The following is a 20,919-nucleotide window of genomic DNA, read 5'->3' on the forward strand; positions in this document are numbered from 1 at the left end:
CTGGTGGCAGCGAGAATATCCAAGCTGGTAGTGAGCTTGGGGGAGTTTCAGGTAAGCCCCCCAAATTCTCTAAAACAAATTCCTGATCTGGTGGCAGCGAGAATATCCAAGCTGGTAGTGAGCTTGGGGGAGTTTCAGGTAAGCCCCCCAAATTTAGGACGCAAAAGTCCAGGTTTGGGACAGGTCCAGATTGGGGACTCTAAAGTCCAGGTCTGGGACTAGGAGGCTATTACCACAAAGGGACAGAGTCCAGCCATTCTTGAGAGCTAAGAATAACCAGTACATGCTCAGAGAAACAAAGTATTTCCTAAGAAACATGGCAGAATTGTGTTCAGCTGTATCTAGTTTCTTACCCTCCCACCTCCCGCATCACTATGGTACCTGAGTTGGGAAAGGTGAGAGCAAGTGAAGAGTTGATGGGGATGGAATGGAGGATGGGGGGCAGTGGGCATAATTTACCTGGTCTCCAGCAAAGATCTTTTAAAAAAATTACTCGTCCATGAAGTGAACCCAGTTCAAAACACACTGTACCTAGTGACCCAGATTGTGGCCATCCTGTGTGTCTGCTCAGACAGATAAGGCACTTCCCTCTTGCTCCCTTGTGCCAGCCATCCTATACTGCCAATAGCAGCATAGCAGGGGAGCTAGATCCCCTCCTATGAAGGTGGGAGAAGAAGGCAATGGGATGAGCCCACAGCTGCATCCACACCCCAAGGAGTATGGGGTGACAGGGACAGGGCTGGGATACATTACTTCCCCCAGTACCCGGAGCAGGCAGGGAAGCAGCTTATAACTCTCCAAGTGACAATTTGAATCCTCATCCATCCTTAGCGTAGGGCAATTATATGCCCCAAAGTCACAACTGGCCTCCAAGATACAGAAGTGGCACCAAAGAGAAAGTCCACTGAGTTACCTGCCAGGGCCTATATCATTATCAACCATCTAGCTACATGCACCAAACCCACAGGAGATCTTCAGTCTATGGTAAAAATCAGTCAGTCAATCACTGAAGACTCCAGTAATGGCTTCACCACCAGCTCTGTTGGCAATGAGAAACTTGCAATTTAATCAGATCTCACATTCTAACTCTGTGTGGAGTCCACTTGACATCAGCAGGGGGAGAGAAATTTGGAATTTTCATAGATATGTTTAACAGTGACCTGCTAAGGGGAAAAAAAAAGGTTTAGTATCTTTTCTCCCCCTTCTTTATGATATAAGAAGGGATGAAAATTTCATCATTTTGTAGTTCGTTTTTACTTTATTTTTTTTTAGATCACAGGAAAAAATTGAGAATATCAAGGTTGGTGTTTGCTGATTTTGCTTGGAGGCTCGTTGGAGATCTCCATGTGCATTGTGAGTTCCCCAGAAGGTGAGGCTTGTTGAATTCTTAACAAAGACCATCCTTTCTTTCATTTCAAAGGCCTTATTTGCATTGGAGTTTTAAACTGGTATTAAAAAGAAAGTTTAAAAGAGTCTGTCTAAAAAATCCTTTCCCTTCTCAACTGCTTGGCTTTCAGCCTTCTATGATGTCATAATCCCACTAGTTTGCCCATCTCTATACAGCCTTCCAGGGTAGACAAGACTTGACTTTCTAATGCAAAAAGCAAGTAGATTTTAAAAAACAAAACAAAAAATCCCTCAACCTTTGAGGTCATCTTCATATATCAAAAACAGAAAAGAGGAGACACGCTCCAAATTCCCCCCCTCCCTTTGCAGATCACCTTAACAAAAACATCCTTCTTTACTGTGAAGGAGACTGTGTACAATCCATGGACTTAATACAGGCCATACAGATATGATTACACTCTAAGGTCAGTATGTTAGTACTGAGGCACTGGGCTGAATACAAACACAGAGGGTAAGGCTGTGTACAGAAGCAATTTGGCAGATAGGGATGTCACTGGTGTAGTGCTACAGGCTGAGTGTTCGGAGAAATGTTATTCTTTGTATGTCAGTAAGCAGGAAGAGTGGACATAGGATAGAGGGATTCATGTGAGGATGATACACAGTTGGGAGCAGGCGGTCACAATACCAAGGAGAATGACAGGGACATATGTCTAAAATGACTTATGTAAAGGTCAGCATGAAGAAATAAAATGTTAGGATGGAAAAAATGAGAAGAGAAGATGGCCTTGTTTCATTAAGTCACATACAAACACTAGGGGAGGTTGTCAGGCAACAGATTTTCCAAAGTGGCTAGTAACTTTGGGTGCCCAACTTGATTTTCAGAGGGTGGGTGATAAGCACTTTCTGACCATTGGGCCCCTTTAAGGTGTCCCAAGTCAGGCCCAGAAAATCACCAGTCATGTTGGAAAATCCCAGCCTGGATATATACGCGGAGGCAGTAGCACTGAATGAACACAGAGGAGTTTATTTGAGTTCCATAAAAAAGACATGTAGGGGAAGTGGGATGAGTGTTCGTGTCTTGTCTACTGTGACAAAGTTCTGTCCTTGACTCCGTGGGTCCAATGTTTCCTGGAGGATTTTGCTAGCCTCAGAGGCTCACTGTGACTCACCACATAGCCCTTCTCTCTCTAGAGGCAAGGGTCACAGCTTATTGAGCCATTTTCATCAAAAGTCAACAACAGAGGTGAGGAGAAGCTATCCTCCCTCGCACAGTCTCTGTTGTCTCCCAGTCTCAGTGATTAATCAGGGAGAGGAGGGGGAAGCCCGGGCCCACCCTCTACTCCGGGCTCCAGCCCAGGGACCCTAAAATTAGCAGCTATGGTAGCTGCCTTTTTGGAAATAGGTTGTGTACAATTCCCTGGGCCACTTCCCCACAGCAGCACCCACTCAATATCTCCTTCACCTTTACCTCAGGGCCTCCTTCCTGCACCTGATAGGGATTCATACTGCTTTGTTCCTCCAACAGCGCAACTCCCTCCTATAGCTCCAACACCTGCGCCTCACTGACTAACTGGGAGGCTTTTAACTAGTTCCAGCCAGCCCTTGATTGGCTTCAGGTGCCCAATCAACCCAGCTATCTCCACTGCCTTCTAGAAGGATCTTAATTGGCCCCAGGTGTCTTGATTAACCTGGAGCAACTACCATTTGGTTACCATGGTACCAGGGATTTGTTTAGCCTGAGGCTAACATACCTGTTCCTCACTACTTTACTGTAGCCATCTGGCCTTGCCCCATCACATTACATAGGCTTTATTCTGAAAAATGTGGCCCCAAGGCAGCTCCCCAGGAGATACTGATGGTGGGTGCACTAGGGTAGACAAGGTCCAGTGGTCACCAATGTATGTGTTATTGGGTTGGGTAACCTCAGCCTGGCCCCCATTGGAGCTGACGTGGAACTAGCAATGGTGGGGAAGATCAGAAACAAAGGCTAGCACAGACCGCCTCGGAACTGGAGAACCTGGAAGTCAGACATGTTGTTCTGGACGTACAACCTGATGGGAGTCTAACCACTGACTTGGCATTTGATCAATTCCTGTATGTCTTATACTACAAATACTGACTTCCTCCCATTTCTCTCCTTCACCCTGCACAAATTCTTCCTCCACCCTAGCCAGCTGCTCTATTCCAGTTACAGTATTTTAGAAACCAGCAAATGGCCCCAGTTCCTTTACAGGGCAGAGTAATGAAGATCCCATTTCTACTGTCATACTTGTTGGTATTTGGTGATGGGAGAAAATCTGGAGAACTCTACAGCTCGGCCAACAGACAAGCAGCTTGGTCTAACATACTAAAAAGAAAGAAGCCAGCCAGCCATGAAAAAGACCTTTAACAAACACACTGCATCCATTCTGTATTCACCACTGTACTAACACTGTGTAAATGCATGAGAATTGAGTTCACATGTGGATAAAAATCATTAGTTTGGGCACCTCCTCATCCTTGTCCTTTGTGGCTGCTGTGAGAGAGCTAAGGCAAGTTCTGCATTATGATCGGACAGCAGTATGCTCTGTGGGTCACTCATTCTCACCGTCACATGCACCGCTGGGGAGGGCACAACTCACTGATTCTAGGCTACAACTTCCTAACACTTTAAGGGCTAATTTTCAGTATTTTAAATCCCATGGGGCTGATTCGGATCTCATTTATCCCCATTAACCACCATAGTAAAACAGGTTGAAGTGATATCAGAATCAGGCCATATCTTGTTCTGGTTCATCTTGTTGGCTTTAACTAGCTGCTATGGGGACAGAGCTAGGGTGCAGTGACTGTGCATCTACTATGCACATTTGCTGAGCACACAATATGAAAGGTTGAAATTTAGCACAGGTGTGCTGATGAGGTCTGCACAGCATCTAGCTGTCCCTGAGGTCCTGCCCCCTACTTATCACTACATCTCTTCTGTGGGCAGAGTGGGGTGGTCAGGGCTTCCCTCATCCAGGAAGTGGGGGCTTCTTTTACAGCTTTCCTGGGCATTCAGAGAGGCCATAATTCTCCAGTCCTCTGTACTTAAAGGCCAGAAAGGTCTTTGAAGAAAGGAGCTTAGACACAGTGGTGACAGGCACCTTTGACAGAGAGGAGTTCCATGACAGCTGGTCAGAAAAATTCCAACACTATTTTTTTGTTGGAATTTGCCAGTTGGTTGAAATGGAAATGTTCTAAGGAGACTGTGCGATTTCAACAAAGCTCCCCCAGAAAGCAGGCAGGGCAGTTTTCAAAAGCTACCTGATTTCTTGACAGCTGGTCTCCGTGGCTCCTTCAATGCACACTTGCTGGACTGCCTCTAAGTCAGAGACCGGAGGGCTTCTAGGGTCCCCAGGTCCCTTCCATGGAAAAATTCAAAATTCGGGATTTTCATTGTGAATTGGAACAAACCCATCTTTTGAAAAAGTGAAATCCTCCATGGAACAGAATACTTTTCTCTGCCCAGCTTTGAGCCAACCAAGAACCAACAGCCCCTGTCCTGCTACCAACTGCTGTGATTCTGAGTAGGGTCAAGGGTTGCTCAACGGTGCTCATAAACTACAGCAATAATAAGCAGCGAAGGAATTGTTGGACCTCAGCAATCTTACACAAAGGGTTATGGGGTGCACCACATGCTTCATTATGGGGCACTACAAGGGTTATGGTGTGTCAGTAACACAGCAGATAGCAGTAGGAGTTAGAACATTTTGCAGTCCACACTGGTCTGTTAAGAGGAAGCCATGCCACACCTTCATCCCCTGAAATCCCTTTTAGGAGCACAGAGGAAGCAGTGTTGTCTGGCACCTCCAGAAGGATCTGCACAAGGATGGGGGAAGCAGCTACCCATTGCTCTGACAACTGAGGAGAGCCACAGAGGAAACACACAGCCCAAGACGAAAAGAGGAGTAAAGCCACAGCTCCCTGGGGCACGTCTAACACTGAAGCAGGGTGTGCTAAGGACTTGTGAGAAAGGCAGGTGACTGAACAAGGGACAAAGGTTTCTGGGGAAAAGAGAGGGGAAATTCCTTGAAAGTGAATTGTCAAGAGTTGATTGGTTGCTGCTCCTTGTGCACCAGCCTGTTGGGTCTGGTTCTTAGCACCCATTCAAACCAAAGCCTTCTGGATGCATGCAGCATTAGTGAACACCTTTCACACTAACAAAAAGCTGTACAAGAACAATGACCACAAGTGATAAAGATCTCATCCAAAAGACAGCATCCTCCAGCAGCATAAGTCTTCTTAGAATTAGAGCGGCTTGGTTCAGTACTGACTCAGAGCAGAGAGCACCACAGAGCAGTTCAATCCAATTCACTGACACGACAAGCTACACAAGTGTAAAAGACAACCCCAGCAGATATCATTCAGAGGTAGGGTCATCCTGCTAGGCAGCGTCACCATCACTTCCTCCCAACACCTTTTCGGGGAGGTCTCCCATCCACATACTGACCAGGTCCAAGCTTATAGCTGTGGTCTAAAGTTTGCACAGATGGTGTAGATACAAGACAGAAACAGGTGAATTAACATAGTCTGAAACATCGTATCTACACCAGTAATATGTTCGCAGTTAGTTGGATGATCCACAAGCTTTTACTGCTATTTTTTTCTGTAGTTTGCTAGACACGTACCTGGGCATAGAGGTTCTGCTGTGGATAGGCACTTCTGATGGGGTACATAGCAGTTTGGTAAGGATTTGGAGATGGAGAATAGGGAGGTGGTGCATTGTTACTCTGGGTAGGTGGGACCTTGTATGGAGTCCCAGCGGTGTACCCTGTTAAAAGCAAAAACAGCTTGCATTAGTGCCATGACTTAAGCTTGCGGGAGACAGCTGCTAAGCAGGCTGACATGGTGCATTAGCAATTTAAACCATGCTGAGAACACCATTTTCACTCAATGTTTAGAGTGCCATAAAAGATACACAGCCACTAGTGGTCCTATGGATGCAGAAGCCACTCATTATGAGTCTAGAGCAAATCACTGGCTCAGCATGAAGGACAATTTCCATATCAACAAAGAATTAGGGGGGCTCTGAGTGGTGGAACACAGTGTGATCTGCGGCTGTGTGAGCTATACGAGGCCACAATAAACCTAAATGCTCTTTGGGGCAGGAAGGCTGTCTAACATGTCCAGCTTCCAGCACAATGGGGCCCTGATCCTGACTGGAGCTTCAGGGTAATACAGTTACTAAATAATTACAATAGGTTCCATCTCTCAATGCCATTCCTTTGGGGCGCTTGGCCTGGAGAGACTGTACCAACGGCCAGGACAGCTGAGGTAAAACTCCTCACTCTGAGTCAGTTTGGAGAGCAACATAGCGAGGCTGGTTCCTGGCTGGAGACTGACAGATCTACTGACTGCCCAGTCATTGTGTTGGGATCAGCCTCTTCCCGCTGACTGCAGGGAACAATACCCTGTTTCTGGGACCATGGTGGAGGAAGGCACGTCTCCCTATTATTATTAAATGTTTCTGTTCCAGAAGCCTCAACCCAGTCAGGGCCACCACTGTGCCCGGCACTGTAGAAACACAATAATTGACAGCGCTGGCCTAAAGGGTGTACAAGTCTAAGGGGGATGTTACACTGTTGACGATACACTGCTGTCCCATTAGGGGAGACATGGCTAGGGTCAGACTTTGATTTTTTTAACCACTATGTCATTTTTATTAATTTGTTTGAGTCTGGCTATGATGCCATATAAGGATTTCTGAACAGTTCTGGAATGTGAACCCACTATGGGTCCCTAGAACAATAGGTTTCAGAACACTGGGACAGATTCCCCAAATCTGGGGCATGGAGGTATACAGTACACCTCACTGTATGGCAGCTTAAGTCCTTGTGGGGTTTTTCTTTCCTTGGCTGGGGGAAGTCGGTGCAGGTAACAGGCTGAATAATACGGCTCTAACGTATCCACAGCTGTCCAAACAGTTAAGTTTTCATGTCTTCAGAAGCATTCATGTGGTGTCATCCCTGGGAAATGCCAGTACTCACAGGGTTTAAAAAACTGGGCATGACTTGAGCGGATGGCGTCAGAACTCAAAATGTCCTTCAAGACAATATATATATTTCAAGTAATTTTCTCCCCAGTCTGGGAGCTTTTGTCCTCTCCCATTGTCTGCTGGATGGTTAAATCAGTAATATAATTGTTGGGGATTCTAGATTGCACGAGACTATTTTAAGTGTTTATGCCACCAAGTAGTGACTGGAAAGCTTGTGATAACACTGCTGGAGAGGAAGGGCTGAATCTTTCCTATCCTTCCCTAGTGCTGAACATTTCAATGTGAACAATTAAGATGTCTGAAGGCTGTTGTGAACCCACTGCTCTAACCATTCACCTTCATTAAGATTTAGAAGCTCAAGGTGAACCCAGGCTGTGGCTTAGGGTGACAGCAAATGTGAAAAATTGGGACAGGGTGGGGGATAATAGGAGCTGATTTAAGAAAAAGACCCAAAAATTGGGACTGTCCCTATAAAATTGGGACATCTGGTCACCCTACTGTGGCTACATAGCAGTGTTTAAACCCAGTAGTATTGGCAGGGATCTTGTTCTGACAAGCATGCTAATCAAACCATGCTTCAGACTGTTCCCACTAGGTAACGTACTCTAATCTAGGTTCATAACATGTTACTCAGAGAAAAATATCCTGTTCAGCATTATGTTAGAGCTGGACTACGCAAACATAAATGGGTTCACACACTTCCAACGGTAACTAATGCTCAAACATCATAACAAAAAAAGCAAGCAAAGCTTTCTGAAGCAGGGGAACGCAAACAGCAGGATGCAGCACAATGTCCTCTGTGGATGATCCTATATGAACCCAAATAACTGGTTAGACATTAAAGTGATGAACCGCCTTTTAATGCCTAAAATCAATAGACTGGACTGGAAGTTTCCATTGATGGTTTCCCAATCTGTCAAGTGGGCATATTGCTCCCAACCTCACAGGGCAATTGAGCAATGCATACAATGGACCCAATCTATTAAGGTCCTGAACATCTCCTAAGAGATGCAAACCCCTAAACTCCCACTGACTTCAAGATCAGGCCCTATGTTTGCAATGCACTTGGATATCCTGGCATGAAGGGTGCTTCAGAAGTGCAAGAGTATTACTGCTCTTCCTGATGAACCCTGACGCCATAAAGATGCACAGTGTGCTGATTTAACTTCATGGATCGAGCTGTGTGGGTTGTTTTTTTTAAAGGTATTTTACAATATAATAAAATGGGTGCTGTTCATTTCATAATTCAAATGCAGGAATAAAACACTTAGAAATCAAATGCAAATTGGAGGCCACAACTATTGTTACCTATCAAAAAGCATGGAGCAGGTCCTCAAGGAATCAATTCTGAAGTATTTAGAGGAGAGGAAAGTGATCGGGAACAGTCAGCATGGATTCACTAAGGGCAAGTCATGCCTGACTAACCTAATTGCCTCTATGATGAGATAACTGGCTCTGTGGATGAGGGGAAAGCAGTGGATGTGTTATTCCTTGACTTTAGCAAAGTTTTCGATATGGTCTCCCACAGTATTCTTCGCTGGCAGTAAAGAAGTATGGCTGTGATGGACTTAAGGTGGATAGAAAGCTGTAGCATGTCGGGCTCAATGGGGGTGATCATGGCTCATGTTCTAGGTGCCAGCCAGCTTCAAAGCGGAAGCTGCCCTAAGGGTGGTCTTGCCGGTTTGTGTTCAATTCTTCGTCAATGATTGGAGGATGGCGTGGATGCACCGCTCACGCAAGTTTGCAGATGACACTAATGGGAAGAGGTAGATACGCTGGAGGTAGGGTTTAGGATACAGGAGACCTAGAAATAGAGGATTGGCCAAAAAACCTGATGAGGTTCAACAAGGACAAGTGCGAGTCCTTAAAAAAAAAAAAAAAATCTTAAAAATGAAAACAAAAAAAAATGCCAAGATCTCACTGTTCAGACTCGGTCCAAATGGACTAGTAGCAGTCTGCAAAGAGACCTAGGGGTTTACAGTAACGAGATCTGGATACGATGTTTCAACGTGTGCCGCATTGTGCCAAAAAGGCTAACAGCATTGGGGTCTGTACTAGTTAGGCATTGCCAGCAAGATCGAGGGATGTGATCATGGCCTTCTATTCAGCATTGGTATGAGCTCTCTGGTAGTATCTGTTAGTTTTGGGCCCCACACTGCCAAGAGATGGTGAAAAAATTGGAAGAGTCCAGCAAGAGGGCAACAAAAATTTTAGGGTGGCTGCACTTGACTTATTGAGGAGAGGCTGAAGGAACTGTTTAGTCTGCAGAAGAGAGACTGAGTGGTGATTTGATAGCGTGCTTTTCACTAACTGAAGGGAGTTCAAGAGGATGGATCGAGACTTTCTCAGTGGTACGTGATGACAGAACCAGAGTAATGGTTCAAGTTGCACTTGAGGTGAGTTTTAGGATTAGATATTAGGAAAACTTTTCACTAGGAGGTGGTGAAGGCACTGGAATGGGTTTACCTGGGAGGTGATAAAATCTCCGTCCTTAGAGGTTTTTAAGGTCAGGCTTGACAAAGCCCTGGCTGGGATGACTTAGTTGGGAATTGGTCCTGCTTTGAGCAGGGGGTTGCAGTAGATACCTCCTGAGGTCCCTTCTAACCCAGATATACTATGATTCTACGATCAACACAGCATGTGAAGTGCGCAGCAACAAGCAAGAAGGGCCCAATGCCACTAGTACTGGTCTATGTCTACACTGCAATTACAAACCCGCAGCTGGCCTATGCCAGCTAGGGTGACCAGATGTCCCGATTTTACAGGTCCCGATTTTTGGGTCTTTTTCTTATATAGGCTCCTATTACCCGCTGTCCCGATTTTTCACACTTGCTGTCTGGTCACCCTAGCTGATCTCTTTCATTGCAATGTAGACTTCTAGACTTGGACTGCAACCTGAGATCTGGGACCCTCACACCTCACAGGGTCCTGGAGTCTGGGCTCCAGCCCGAGCCCAGACCTCTACGCTGCAATGAAACAGCCCCGCAGCCTGAGCCCTGCAAGCCTAAGTCAGCTGGTACAGGCCAGCTGTGGGTTTGTTACTGCAGAGTAGACATACTGGCTTGCTGATGAGTCTGCATGCAGCTCTGTCTGCTCTATGCAGCTGATGTACCATTATAATTAACATCTATCCATGGCATAACTTATTTGTATGTTTCTAGCTGCACAGATTTGTCAGGACAAGACTATACACTGAATAATTTGTTTTCCTTATCTTGCAACTGAAGCACTGTTGAATCCCATCAGTGTCACAGTTGCCTTATTCTCCCCTTTAAGTCTGCAATTAACAGAAGCCCATTTTAAACAAAGACCTGAAATGTAAGCAGCTGCACCTGACAAATATGGAAAAGTGCTGACTTCCAGCTATGCTGAAGCTACTGATTCCCCCACATATGACAGACGGTAATAGGGGATCCATGGGCTTGTTTATGGTGACTAAACAGATAGTGTATCTGCAGAGGTCACCTTATTTCACAGGGCATTTCTCAGATACCTTTTGTGCCAGACCTGTTCCCTGCTGTCCATTTGCACTATTGACAAAAGCAGTGAGCCTGCTCTCTTGCTATAAAGAAACAGTCATTTGCTCCTTGTGTGCAGCTGGAGTCCAGAAAAGGGAACCTGATCCCTCCTCTTACAGAGGCAAATCCTATCTTACGCAGCAAGCCAGAATAACGAGGCTTGGCACAGGGCTGTCTTGTGGAAGGATGGGATGGAAACGTCTCTCCCCGTGCAGCAGGGGGGCTTTGGAGCCGCTCCGCGAACAGGGCGAACAGCCCAGCATCCTCAGGGCTGCAATGGCAATTTAACACTGTTGCCCATCGTTCTATCAGGTGCCAATGGTTAACCGACCTAGCACCCCCCACCCCCCCAGGGAGCAGTGAGCCCACATGGAGCTAGGTTCCATCTGGGCACATGGTGTGTAGACTCCCCTGCATGGGGTGCTGCAATCCTGTCCCCTGACCCTGAAGCTGAACTGCATTGCTCCCACAGCCGGCAGGGTCCTTCAGAGAGAGAGAGGGGGCCAGGAACAAAACATTTCTCCAATAGCGTTACAATCACTGAGGGATGAAAGCAATAGAGAGTCCTGTGGCACCTTTAAGACTAACAGATGTATTGGAGCATAAACTTTTGTGGGTGAATACCCACTTCGTCAGACACATCGCAATCACTGAGGGAAGAAAGACACTTCTTAAAAGAAGCATCAACTCTTTTATGTGCAGACAAACACTGGATCCAGAGGAGCTGTTACAAAAAACAGTAACATCTCCACAGGGAGGTTTATTGGATCTGCCCTGCTTCAGAAGGAAGCTCCTCTGTCATGGACAGATGAAAACAGGGTTGGGCTCAATTTTACTAGAATCCCATGAGAACAGCACCTATTCTGCATCTCCCCTCCTCCCCTAAAGTGGTTTTTACACCCTCTGGGGATTCCCCAACCACCCAGGTAAGTCAGCTTTCTGCCTCCTTTGTCCCACCAGAATGACAAAGCAGGAAAAATGGGGTCATATTCTAGGACAGAAGTGGCCCGTGTGTGTCTGGCATGCTGTGTTTGACGAGTTCAACCATGTGTCTTGTGGTTATCCCCATCTTTCAGACAGAGGCGTGGCCCACAAAGACTCGTCCCAGCATGCAATGCACCATCATTTAAGCAAAAGCTATTTGGCTCACCTGGAACATTACATGCAGATACTGGCAGTCTCCAAGGGATGTACCTGACATGACTGACAATGGCGGCTGCAGCCTTTTGTGCTTTATCAAAATTCAGTGCAGCCCTCAAAGCTTCTGCAAAGCTACGAAGAACCCAGCCTTTGGAGGGCAAAGTTTGGGTGATCCAGGGTGGATTTCTCCATAGCCTCACCGGGGAAATAGCCCTTTGTAGAAAGTGCACTGCTTATCAATTCAGCATAGAGTCCACTAATTTTAGATCAGTGATACTGACACAATACATCATTTTAATCTCCTGTCCATTTAAAAAAGCAGACACAATCTGGCTTTGTCCAATTCTGCTCTTTACAAGGCTAATTAGCTGCAACCTTGGAGGTTCAGAAATACATTTTACTGAAAGCGGTGCCACATTACATTTCAACACAAGGAACACATGGTTAATTTGCTATTTATAATAAATGCTGTGGAAGTAGAGCAAGAACTGACAGGGATCTGAAGGGGATTTCAATGCAAACAGTCCCCTCTGTGAACAAGAGTCAGGCTGGCTGTAATCCTAATAACGCAAGATTTGTAGAAGCGAGGATTGTGTGAGGCGAGTGGGAAAGAACTGTGTGAGAAGGTGTTGCAACCTTGTGTTAGATAAGTATGGAATGTAGACTATAGTTTAAATAGAGATGAGAAAAATAAGGTATCAGGATGACCTATGTATAAATAAGATGCAGCTGTTGCTCATTATTGTACGTAACAAATGCACAAATGCTTGCTGTAATTATATACTTGTAGAGAGACCTGTTTAGCTCTCTTCCTCTGCGCAATTGCCAGGGATAATAAAGTATCTGACTTGCTGCACCCAACCTGAGAGTGAGAACTTTGTTTTTCTCCGACAATTTGGGGGGGTCATCTGGGATCTGAACCCGGGACCTCTCCAACAATGCCAATCCTTTGTCCTATGAGCCATTCTCATGTGTTCCAGAGTTAAAAAGTTGTTGGGCTGGTGGGTAATGAACTAAAGAGATTTTTCAAAGAAGCAACATTTTTTGTAGACAAATATGCAGAAGAAACATTTACACTTTCCTGGGAGAGCGGGAGAAAGCACGACTGTATCAGCAGAGTTTCCACCTGGGTACTATCAACAATGGCAGGCAGACTGGCTTTTCTAAATTCTGCTCCTGTTCACCATATATAAATTCTTGACCTTAGACTACTTCACTGTTGCCAACTAGTCTCATGAGACTTGGCATTTTTTCTTAACTGCCTAGCTCCTGGCATCACATGACAATCTCAGCTTTTCTTTTTTCAAAAAAGTCAGTTTCCATCCCTTGTGGTTGTAGTGAAAAGATGGCAAACGTGCCCTTTAAAGGCTCAGACACCAGAGGGGAAATAAAAAAGCCCCACCCATTCTTTTAAAAATCATCCTGGTTTTGGGGACTCCGACTCGCATTTTTGAACGTTCGAAGTTGGCCACACTGAAGACTGGAAGTTTGTCATATGGAGAGAAATGACACTTGCCTAAGAAAAACATTCTCAATCAACACTGGAGGCATGGATTCCAATGCCTGCTTTTCTCTCTTCAAAGAAGTATGCTGAGAGTTCAGTCATTTCAGTTGAAAGGCTAGACTCGGATGCATATAGCAGTGGATCCTCTACCCCCGCCTCTTCTCAAACTTCACTTTGATAGCAGTGCCCCTGCTGAGCACAAGATCCTGCCCACCCCCTCACTTGCCGTATGAATTCTTCTGTAAAAATGCTCTTTGCGTAACAGTGCATAACAGCAATGTAAAAAAAAATAAACAAAGTTTTGAGATATAGAGAGAACTACTGAAAACAGCCAGGACAGAGGAAATTATTGGATTCCTGTAATTCTGTGTTGATTTTCTCCCTTTAGAGTGAAACGGTTACACAGACACTTAAAATGAAGGTCATGTGTGTGAAGTTTGACTGAATCATTTGTACTTAATGGTAAATTAGTGGGGGAATTCTAGAAAGCCTTGCAGCTGTGCTTTAAGTTTTTTAAGGCAGATTAATAAGTCTCTATGTGCTCTAGCCTTTCACCTCAGTACAAACCTGACTTAGATCACAAATGAGTTTGAGAGTCTTAATATCATCCAAGGAAATGTGTTCATCTCACAAAACCACCACAAAGGTCTGCATCACACTTAGCCTATGCTGAGGTGTAGCTAAGGACTAGAATAAAGAGAAGTGCTTGCAGGTCAGAATGGCAGACAGAACTATGTAGGGATTTGAAAAATCTGATGAGCAAGGAGTTACTGCAGATGAGGACCGAGATGTAGCAGAAGAGGTGTATGTGAAAAGACTACCCCAGTGCTTGCCTGCAGTGTCTGACTCTCACTGGAATGCCTCTCATTTTTGTGAACATTAGAAATCATATTTATAAAGCCTATGGAACATCAAAAATAGATAATCTAACACAGAAGACTGATGAGCTGCAGCACAGTTTGAAAACAGCAGAGTGGAAAAGTAGAGCTTCTTACAAGTGATTACACATCAAAAAATTCTGACAGTGAAAATTTAATCTGCCGACATTCACAACAGCAATTAAAGGACAAGATTTCAGTTCCATTAATATTCCATCTTATCCTCACAACCTTAAAACAGCTTGTAGATAATAGCACACTTTATGGGACTAGCAAACAGCCTCTAAATGCTTTCTGATGCCTATAATTTGGAACAAACATGTTAATAAATGGCAGAATATCCATGATCTTTTCTCTGACCTACAGAAATGTACATATGTGGGAGTAAAAACTTCTTAAAGCTAAGATGGAAGCATGGCAAGGGAATGCAGAGGTATGATTTGTAAATGACAGAGTAATCCTCATCCATTCTTTCCCTGCTAATGTGCCATAGCTCTAGCTGGGAGGGACTATTTCTAGGGATGAAGGGGGAGTTTCAAGCTATGCCTACACTTAAAATGCTACAGCAGTACACCTGCAGCACTGCCGCTGGAGCATTTCAGTGTAGACACATACTACAGTGATGGGAGGGGTTCTCCTGTCAGCATAGTTAATCCACCTCCCCCAGAGGTGGTAGCTAGGGGCTTGTCTACAACTGAAATGCTACAGTGGCATAACTGCACCCCTTCCATGTAGATACTACTTATACCGATGTGGTTTACCTCTGCCAACAAGAGGGCTCTCCCTTCCCCGAGAGGTGGTAGATCGACTGAAGGATTCTTCCATTGACCTAGTGCTGTCTACACCAGGGGTTAGGTTGGCTTAACAACACTATTCAGGGGTTTGGATTTTTCACACCCTGGGTCAACCTAACCTTTTAGTGTAGACTAGGCCTAGACCTTTGGAAGAATTCTTCCATTGACCGGGCACCGTCTACACTGGGTGTTGGGTTGGTTTAATTAAGTCTCTCAGGAGGGTGGATTTTTCACAGCCTGAAGAGAAGGAGCCATGCCGATGTAACTTTTCAGTGTAGACCAGTCCTCAGTCATCAGGGCCATTCAATTCTCAGCTCTGGTCTACACTACAAACTTACGTCCGTATAATCACCCCTGAGTGACATAGTTATACTGATCTAAACCCCCATGGAGAGAGCACTATGTGAATGGGAGAGCTTCCCTTGTTGACATAGCTACCACCTTTCAAGGAGGTGGAGTACCTCTACCAACAGGAGAAGCTCTCTCGTCAGTGTAGGTAGCATCTTCACTAAAAGCTACAGCGGTGCAGCTGTGCCACTGCAGCGTTGTGAGTGTAGACAGGCCCTCAGTCTCTGCTGAGACTATCAATAAAGGTGCTAATTGTGACACTCTGACTACACTACAAACCTGCACTGGTATAACTACATTGCTCAGGTAGAGACGACTTATGCCTGCTGATACTGTGGGGGTGGGGGGAGAATGTAAATGAGGGGCACAGGTCTGCCCCATCTCGCTGGGCCAGGGCAGCCAATCCTGCTGGCTCCTGGGGGACTGGAGCCACAGAAGTGGGGAGCTCATGCCTCTGGGCTGGGCCTGGCCTCGGGAGACTCACAGCACCACAATGTCTCCCCAGAGATCCCGCGCCCACATGGACACCTCAGCAGGAGGATGAGCGTGGGCTCTGCCCCAAACTCGGGCTAAGCAGAAGCCAGGAAACTTGCTCCTGGCGCCTTCTCCAGTGATCCCCGCATCCTGAGCTGGCCTGGGACCACTGCACTCTCCCCACCAGGGTTACCTGTGGGCTGAGGGCTCTGTTCTTCTTCTGCCGGACCTCCCCCTCCAACATGTTTTCGGCTTGTTCGGCCCCTGTCCCTGGCAGCTGGGCCTGGGCAGGGAGCGGAGTGGGCAGGATGGACCCTGCTCTCACACAAGCTGAAAGTGGTTGCTCAGGGTAACTGCCTCTGTGCCTGCGAAAACGCGGCTGGGGAGGTGGTAGTGGCCCGCCCACCCAGGCCCAACTGTGGGGGACAGGGGCAGTGTGAGCTGGAACCCCACCCCACCATCATGTTTCCGGCTCACTTGGTCCCACTTCCTGGCAGCCAGGCCCGGTTGGGAGCAGAGAGGGCGGGCCACCGCCACCTCAGCCAGGGTTTCTTTCAGGCAGCTGCTGCACTGCACAGAGGCAGCAACCCAAAGCGACCACCCTAGAGTTGCCAACTTGGTACTATTTTAAAAACGGGCACTCAAGCAGGAGTGCTGGAACCTCCACTGCTCCACCTCTTCCCCCGAAGGCCCACTACCTCCCCACTCCTCTTCCCCCTCCTCATTGTCACTCACTGCTTTTCCCCTCCCACCCCTTCTGCCCAGGTCAGGAGAGATTTGCCTGCAGAGTCAGGGCTGGGAGCTGCAGCCGCCTGATGCAGGTAGGAGGCGGCCCCAGCTGGATAGATGATGACCCAGCACCTCCCTGCCTCCCTTGCCCACAGTAACTGAATTTTGGGTGTGCAGTCAGTAGATCTGTCCGGACGTTGCCATATCCCCTTTTTGACTGGACTTTCCAGTCAAAAACGGGCACCTGGGCACCTTAGGCCATCCTCACCCAGCATGAGAAGTGGCTCCGTCCTGTCCCCTCCACTCTCTGCCCAGGCCCGGCTGCCAGAGACAGGGGCCGATCAAGCCAGAAACGTGTCGGGTGGGAGGTGTAGCAGGAGAAGGACAGCTCTGCTCTCACAAAAATCTGGGGATGCACATGACCCCATGTCTCCCCACACACGTCGCCTCTGCGCTCATGTGTGAAAAATCCACATCCCTGAGTGACGTCGTTGTACCAACTTAATCCCCAGTGCAGACAATTCTACGTCGATGGGTGAGCTCCTCCCGTCCACATAGCTGCTGCCTCTTATGGAGGTGGATTAAGAAGACAGCTCTCTCCTGTCGGCATAGAGCATCTTCATTAAAGAGCTACAGCAGCACAGTGGAGATTTTAAATGTAGACATGCCCTGCGTAAGTTTCCCAGACCTGAAGAACTCTGTGTAAGCTAGAAAGCTTGTTTCTCTCATCAACAGAAGCTCTCCAATAAAAGATATACCCTCACCCATGTCTCTCTAATATCCTGGGATCGACCCGGCTACAACACTGCTTATACTATACTAATTGTGGGGTGTTACTTACCCACTAGGAAGTGGACTGAAACAACCCATTCGTTTCACACAGACAATCTAACAGTCTAAAGGAAGAACCTCCTGTGTTTCCACAGCTAATGCCCTCCAGCTTAAAAGTGCCAAGAGCCAGCAGTGCTGGCTTTTAAAATAAAGTGGGCCACTTTCCATCTAGCTAATGTTTTAGTTCTGCATCTAGCATCACAATTTAGAATCATAGACATTGACCCATCAAATGCTGTCAGGTCACGGTTAGCCTAGCAATGGGAACTAAACTAAAACGGGGGAAGTGAGATTGAAAAAAGCTTTAAAGTCATATTACTAAATGTGTAATAATTTAAAAGCTCTATTAAAGCAACAACCTTTCCATTCACCTCCACATTTACCATACCAGTGGAAGGGGCAGGAACTGCTATTTTAAAGGCTGGTAGAATTATTTATGTACACAGCAAATCCATTTACAAACTTTTTACTCAACACCTCCATTCTCCTCCACAATAGCATTCTCACTGCTTTTGGCCTAGATTCTTTTAATCAGTTTAACAAAGACCTACTAGATTGTGATTAGTTGGCATCAGATCTCATTCCTGATTACATTTTTATGTGGATTTAGAGTAAGTAGAAACACTAAGTGGTGCATGTTTTTACTGCTATGATCTGCAATAACTCAAACCTGCCAGAATTTCAGGATTCCTGATTCACTGATAATTTAGCTGTTACTTTAAAACAAAAAATAGATGACAGTACTCTAGACAGATGTAATCTAAATCTGGTGTATTTATTAATTGGAAAAAATGTAAACAGAACAATTTTCACTTGTTTGTGGATTAAAATCTTCTTTAATCAAACTTTAATGATGCAAGATATGTGAGAGTTTTAGAAACAGTGTTTAGAACAGTGTTAATTTTAAAGCCTAATTGTGATCATTTTACCAGGGGCAGCAAGTGAAGTTCCTCATTGGGGGACGCTAGACCCCTGCCCTGCCTCTTCCGGCCAAGGCCACACCCCTGCTCACTGCTCTCAGCCCCTTGTGGCCCCAGTCGGGTTGGAGGAGAGGGGGCTGAGAACTCGGTCGGAGCCATGGGGGCTGAAGGGGAGCTGAGAGCTCAGTCCTGGCCTGGGTCAAACTCTCAGCCAGGACTGCAGCAGAGACCCTGACTGGAGCTCTGAGCTTGGAGCCATTCCCCAGTTCCACCCTTTCCCCCAGCAACTCTATCCCCATTCTGCTCACAGCCCCGTCCCTATTCCGCCCCTTCCCCTGAGGCCGCCTCCTGCTCACTCCTTCCCCCCCACCGTTGTGGCCCTGAGACCAGAAAAGCTCTGTGCCCCTGCTGCAGCCCCGGGGTTGTGGTGAGGGAGATTTTTGGGCCCCAAATCCAGCACTGCCCCACCTCCCGGCAATGCGAGGTTTGGTGAGGCTTAGCCTTCCCCAGCCTCCATTACACCACCTATGGATTTAGCTATTAATTCCCTCTTGGGATGAATGAGGACGTTTATCTATCCTTTAGTGTGTTTGGCTGTAGGTTGAGACTTTCAAAGAAGAGCTCAGTGTAAACAAAACAACTGGTCTCTAGCACCAACAGAAGTTGGTCCAATAAAAGGTATTACCTCATCCAGCTTCTCTCTCTCAGATCCTGGGACCATCACAGCTAGAACACTGCTAAAAACAGTACAGGCCACTTAGTCATTCATCTTCCGTTATGATTAGTGGAAGATGTGCGGCTAAATCCCCTCTACCTTGTAAATCTCAACATTGTAGATTCTGCAGTACTGCAGTGCACTGAATAGCAGATACATTTTTTTCATATGAACTTTTAGACTGATAGAAAAAAATTCTAAATAGGCAGAAATTTCCTTCTCTGAGGATTTCTGTTGCTCTTACCTAAATAATATTTCACAGACAGATGTTGGGTTATCACCAAATGGAAAAAACAGATGTATTCATCTTAGGCTGTCCTTCTGTATCAGTACAGAGCTGTGCAGCCACTTCAGAGGTATGGCACCATCTTGGGGCAGAGCAGTGACTTTTGGGGGCTGATTGTGGACCACGTATGGCTTGCATTTAAAATGGCAATTGTCACATGAGCTTTTAGTATGCACAGTATAACTTTAAAATTGCCTAGTTAATTAAAGGATTTGCACTGGAACAAAGGTACCCTTGTGACTATATACATACATTGACCGTAGTTGAAGTGTGTAGTGGAAAACTGTTGCCCTGCAAGTTGAAACAAAACAAAACAGGAAACTTATCAACAGAAGGATACATAGCCATCGGTTGGGGTATTGTGATATCTGGGGCTTAGGAAGCCTAACAGCGGGAAAGTGGATGGGAAAGTCCTACTGAGAGTTTCACTTGAATCCCTGGAAAATCATCTTTATTTTGGGATTACCAACTTCTGTTGCCTTCTTGAATGAAAGATGAAGTGACCCTCTCTTCTCTTGGATTCCGCTCTACACAAACGATTTTGCTTAATTATTGTGTGTACATGCATGTGTTCTGTTGCTTATTACCAAAGGAGAATTCATTATTTGACCAGAGAGAGTCCAAGTACAGTAATCTGGCCAAACCGACTGTACTAAATAGATTTCTGCACATTAAAGAGGAGGAGTATCATACACTAAAATATTAATATAGATCTGAAAATGATTTACATTTTTCTCAGTGATCAAGGATACAGGTAAAACAGGGGCTTCCCTACTCAACCCCATATATATCTTTTTCATTAACACAAGTAGGTGCAAATATTTTCCTCCTTGGCATATTTTTTATGGATGCAAATTTATTTGGGGCAGTGATATTTAGCTTGTCTTCAGGACAAGAAGGTATTCAGAGATTAGTAGGATTTAAGTCCAGAAGGGACCATTATGATCACCTTAATGTGACCTTCTGCTACAGAATTTCAGCCAATAATTCCTGCAGCGGAAGGGAATTGTTCTTCCCAACTATGTAAGTAAATGCTATTGAGCCCAGTATTATTGATAATCATGTAGTTCTTTTGGCACCCAATATCCGAAGCAGTCTTAACAGACACAGAGTTAACCAACACATTGCCAGCAGACCAAATGTCCCACATAAACCACCAAGCCACTGGAGAGAGAGAGAGAGAGAGAGGGAGAGAAAGAGGGAGAGGGAGGGAGGATTTAAACAGAAGCAAAACAACAAAGCAAAACCCCAGAAGAAAAGATTTATTTACTGAATGCTGCAGATGAAGCTTGGTAAGTTCTGTTCTCAGTCCCAGTGTCCACTGGGAGGTGAAAGGTACCCTCTGTGGCACAAGAGGAGGATGTCTGTGGCCAGGCCTGCTTCATCAGAAGTGTAGCTTGAGTGGAGACAGAAGAAAAGGTG

The 20,919-nt window shown here is 45.9% G+C and overlaps 1 protein-coding gene across 13 annotated transcripts in view; it reads right to left on the reverse strand.

Annotated features, from left to right (window-relative positions):
• Positions 1–20,919, reverse strand: part of FAM168A (family with sequence similarity 168 member A) — a 420,913-nt gene that overhangs the window by 12,696 nt on the left and 387,298 nt on the right. For 7 of the 13 annotated variants that reach the window (XM_032796429.2, XM_075061817.1, XM_075061820.1 and 4 more), the window contains 3 exons: positions 20,768–20,893; positions 19,750–19,788; positions 5,994–6,136 (listed from right to left, as the gene is read on the reverse strand). In XM_032796429.2, the coding sequence (XP_032652320.1) occupies positions 5,994–6,136; positions 19,750–19,788; positions 20,768–20,893 (308 nt within the window). The remainder of the gene's footprint in view (positions 1–5,993; positions 6,137–19,749; positions 19,789–20,767; positions 20,894–20,919) is intronic. The other 6 variants (XM_032796436.2, XM_032796437.2, XM_075061818.1 and 3 more) reach the window with 1 other exon arrangement.

The sequence above is a fragment of the Chelonoidis abingdonii genome, chromosome 1, assembly GCF_003597395.2.
Source record: "Chelonoidis abingdonii isolate Lonesome George chromosome 1, CheloAbing_2.0, whole genome shotgun sequence".
Classification (NCBI taxonomy): Eukaryota; Metazoa; Chordata; order Testudines; family Testudinidae; genus Chelonoidis; species Chelonoidis abingdonii.